This window comes from Myotis brandtii, unplaced genomic scaffold (assembly GCF_000412655.1).
Source record: "Myotis brandtii unplaced genomic scaffold, ASM41265v1 scaffold133, whole genome shotgun sequence".
In the NCBI taxonomy this organism is placed as follows: Eukaryota; Metazoa; Chordata; class Mammalia; order Chiroptera; family Vespertilionidae; genus Myotis; species Myotis brandtii.
Window position 1 is genome coordinate 3383483 of NW_005354718.1, and position 3539 is coordinate 3387021.

General features: G+C 45.4%; 1 protein-coding gene across 1 annotated transcript in view; it reads left to right on the forward strand.

Annotated features, from left to right (window-relative positions):
* Window positions 1–3539, forward strand: part of SNAP23 (synaptosomal-associated protein, 23kDa) — a 39850-nt gene that overhangs the window by 18794 nt on the left and 17517 nt on the right. The window contains exon 2 of the mRNA XM_005860310.2: window positions 1999–2102. Coding sequence (XP_005860372.1) covers window positions 2046–2102 — 57 coding nt within the window. The 5' untranslated portion in view covers window positions 1999–2045. The remainder of the gene's footprint in view (window positions 1–1998; window positions 2103–3539) is intronic.

Sequence of the window (3539 nt, forward strand, 5' to 3'; positions counted from 1 at the left end):
GGGGGTGCAGCCTGAGGTCCCCTGGCCCAGCACCGGGGGTGGGGGTCACAGCCTCAGGACCCGGTCTGGTGCCAGGGTAGGGGGTCATGGCCTGAGGTTCCCCATCAAGCCCCGCTGGACGGGGGTGTGTGGCCTGAGGCCCTCTGTCAAGCCCTGCCGGGTGAGGGGCGCGGCTTGAGATCCTCTGGCCTGGTGCCGGGGCAGGGGGCGCAGCCTGAGGTCCCCCATCAAGCCCTGCTGGGTGAGGGGCACAGCTTGAGGTTCCCTGGCCTGGCACTGAGGTAGGGGACGTGGCCTGAGGTCCCCCGGCCTGGTGCCGGGGCAGGGGGTGCAGCCTGAGGTCCCCTGGCCCAGCACCGGGACGGGGGTCGCACCTTGAGGTCCCCCGTCAAGCCCCACCAGGCAGGGGGCATGGCCTGAGGTCCCCTGTCAAGCCCCACAGGGGTGGGGAGGGCACAGCCTCAGGTCCCTGCTGATTGCTTGTTAAGGCTCGTTACAGCAACTTGGCCTCTGCTGTGGGCTACGCCATCTTTGTGGTGGAGTGATGGTCAATTTGCATATTCCCTCTTTATTATATAGGGTGGGGTCACAGCCTCAGGACCCGGTCTGGTGCCAGGGTAGGGGGTCATGGCCTGAGGTTCCCCATCAAGCCCCGCTGGACGGGGGTGTGTGGCCTGAGGCCCTCTGTCAAGCCCTGCCGGGTGAGGGGCGCGGCTTGAGATCCTCTGGCCTGGTGCCGGGGCAGGGGGCGCAGCCTGAGGTCCCCCATCAAGCCCTGCTGGGTGAGGGGCACAGCTTGAGGTTCCCTGGCCTGGCACTGAGGTAGGGGACGTGGCCTAAGGTCCCCCGGCCTGGTGCCGGGGCAGGGGGTGCAGCCTGAGGTCCCCTGGCCCAGCACCGGGACGGGGGTCGCACCTTGAGGTCCCCCGTCAAGCCCCACCAGGCAGGGGGCATGGCCTGAGGTCCCCTGTCAAGCCCCACAGGGGTGGGGAGGGCACAGCCTCAGGTCCCTGCTGATTGCTTGTTAAGGCTCGTTACAGCAACTTGGCCTCTGCTGTGGGCTACGCCATCTTTGTGGTGGAGTGATGGTCAATTTGCATATTCCCTCTTTATTATATAGGGTAGGGCTCCACATACATAACAGTAGTACTCAATAACAACTAATTATGTTTTTAGTTTGAATGTCTATGAGATCTCTTTGTGAGTTACTGTGTATAAGAGAATAATTGTTCCGCTTCTTAATGACTACTAAAATAGCAAACAATACAGTAATTGGAAAGTGTGAGTTTACTATTAATAAAAACCTTAGTTCTTTTCTGGGCTCTTATATCAAGACTGGAGGCCCAGTGCATGAAATTTGTGCACGGATCAGCTGATGGCCTGGGCACTTTCCTTCTCCCCCTCCCCCGCACCTGGCACATGCCGCCGCCACCGCTGGCAGCCCTGCTCCCTAGTCAAACTCCTGGTCAAGGGGACAGTTTGCATATTAGGCTTTTATTATATAGGATTTTACTATATAGGACTACCCTCTTCTTTTTAAGAATGAAAATATTTTATTTTCTCTTATGAGTAGCCTGGACAACTAGCATATTTAGAATGCTTTCTGTGTTCTTCAGGCACATGACTTTGAATTTTGTTATATTACTGATGGAACACTGCCTAACTTAGCTTTCTTTATCTTACTGCTTTTTCATATTCAAACATTGTATAATGAACATTGTATAACCACAAATTTATTTTAAGTCTTTAAAGCTTGTGTTCTAGTAATACCTTCCTTCTCAAAGTAGAGGGACCACTTTCCTATTAGAAACAGCACTTCACTAGTTTTAGGTTCACCTCTGGTACTAACTAGCATTTAAGCATCCATTAATCCTCTCTGTTTTAGTTTCTTCACCTGTGAGATAGACAGGCCCTTTTATCCTTTTTTCGAGGTAAATATCCTAAATTCCAAAGTCCACATTCTGGTCAAATTTGTTTTTTGTATTCTTATTCTTACAGAATATCTACATTTCAGTTTCTGTGCCTATCAGGAGTTTTAATTCATCATGGATAATCTGTCATCAGAAGAAATTCAGTTGAGGGCTCACCAGGTTACTGATGAGGTAAATGTTTTACTTGGAATAAGTACAGTAGAACCTTGTTTCTCGGACTTCTCTCATCTCGAACAATTCACTTCTTAACCTGACAATCCTTTCATGCTGATACCTGTACAATGAGTCATGTATCTCTCAGGTGACAAACAAAGGAGAGAATGTGCAAATATGAGTCAATTTACCGCTGTTAAAATCTTAAGATATTGTGCCGTGAATATTTTTGTGTTGTTGTTTTTTTGTGTTTTTTTTTGCTTTTGTTGCTGCTTATAATTATTGTAAAATTTTCATTTTTTACTATACATTTACTTTCCTTTTTGTTAAATTTTAATTTACATTTCATGTCCTTTTTGTTTTTAAAGTGTTTATTTATAGATTAAATAGTACAGTAGACATGTACTGTATATGAGAAAGGTTAAAACAAGTAATCACTGGGGGTCTGGAATGGATTAATTCAATTTACATTATTTCTAATGGGAAAAAATGATTCGGTTTTTGAACAGCTTCCGGAACAAATTAAGTTCAAGAAACGAGGTTCCCCTATAATTAATTTTCTTTTAGTGTTCACAGTGGAGGGATGAGAGGACTTCTTTAGAAGACCATTTTGGCCTCTTCCAAGTCCCTTTATATCAAAGAATGCATTTGCCCTACAGTGCCATTACTAGCTCCTTATTTTTTCATTTTACCAAAAAACCAAATACAGTAAGTGAAAACAGTTTATATGATTATTTTTTAGGTAATTATTACCTAACAGTTACTTACATCAACTATACTGTAGACTTGAGGAATTCTGGACAGTTAATTTTAACAGAACTTTCTGATATCTGTGTAATATACTTAGGTTCCTGCTTACATTAAAATTTTATAAATCCCATTAACTTCACCCTCCATATTTTTTCTTAATGAGTACCTGGTAGGAAGTTTTCAACTTTTTGTTTGGTTGTTTTAATGCAGGGGTGGGAAACCTTTTTTCTGCCAAGGGCCATTTGGATATTTATAATACCAATTGCGGGCCATACAAAATTATCAACTTAAAAATTAGCCTGCTATATTTGGTCAAACATTTAATTAACTTACCCATAATGCCTTGGCAGGGCCAGACCAAATGATTTCACAGGTCTTATATGGCCCGAGGGCTGGACATTACCCACCCCTATTTTAAGGGAGGAATTGATGTGCTGACAACATTATTTCTTTACTTATTTTTAATTTATCTTTATTGTTGAAAATATTACAGATATCCCCTCCCCCCACCCCTTGACCTGCTCCCACCCCCTCTATTTTTTTTTTAAATATATTTTATTGATTTTTCACAGAGAGGAAGGGAGAGAGATAGAGAGTTAGAAACATCGATGAGAGAGAAACATCGATCAGCTGCCTCCTGCACATCTCCTACTGGGGATATGCCCGCAACCCAGGTACATGCCCTTGACCGGAATCGAACCTGGG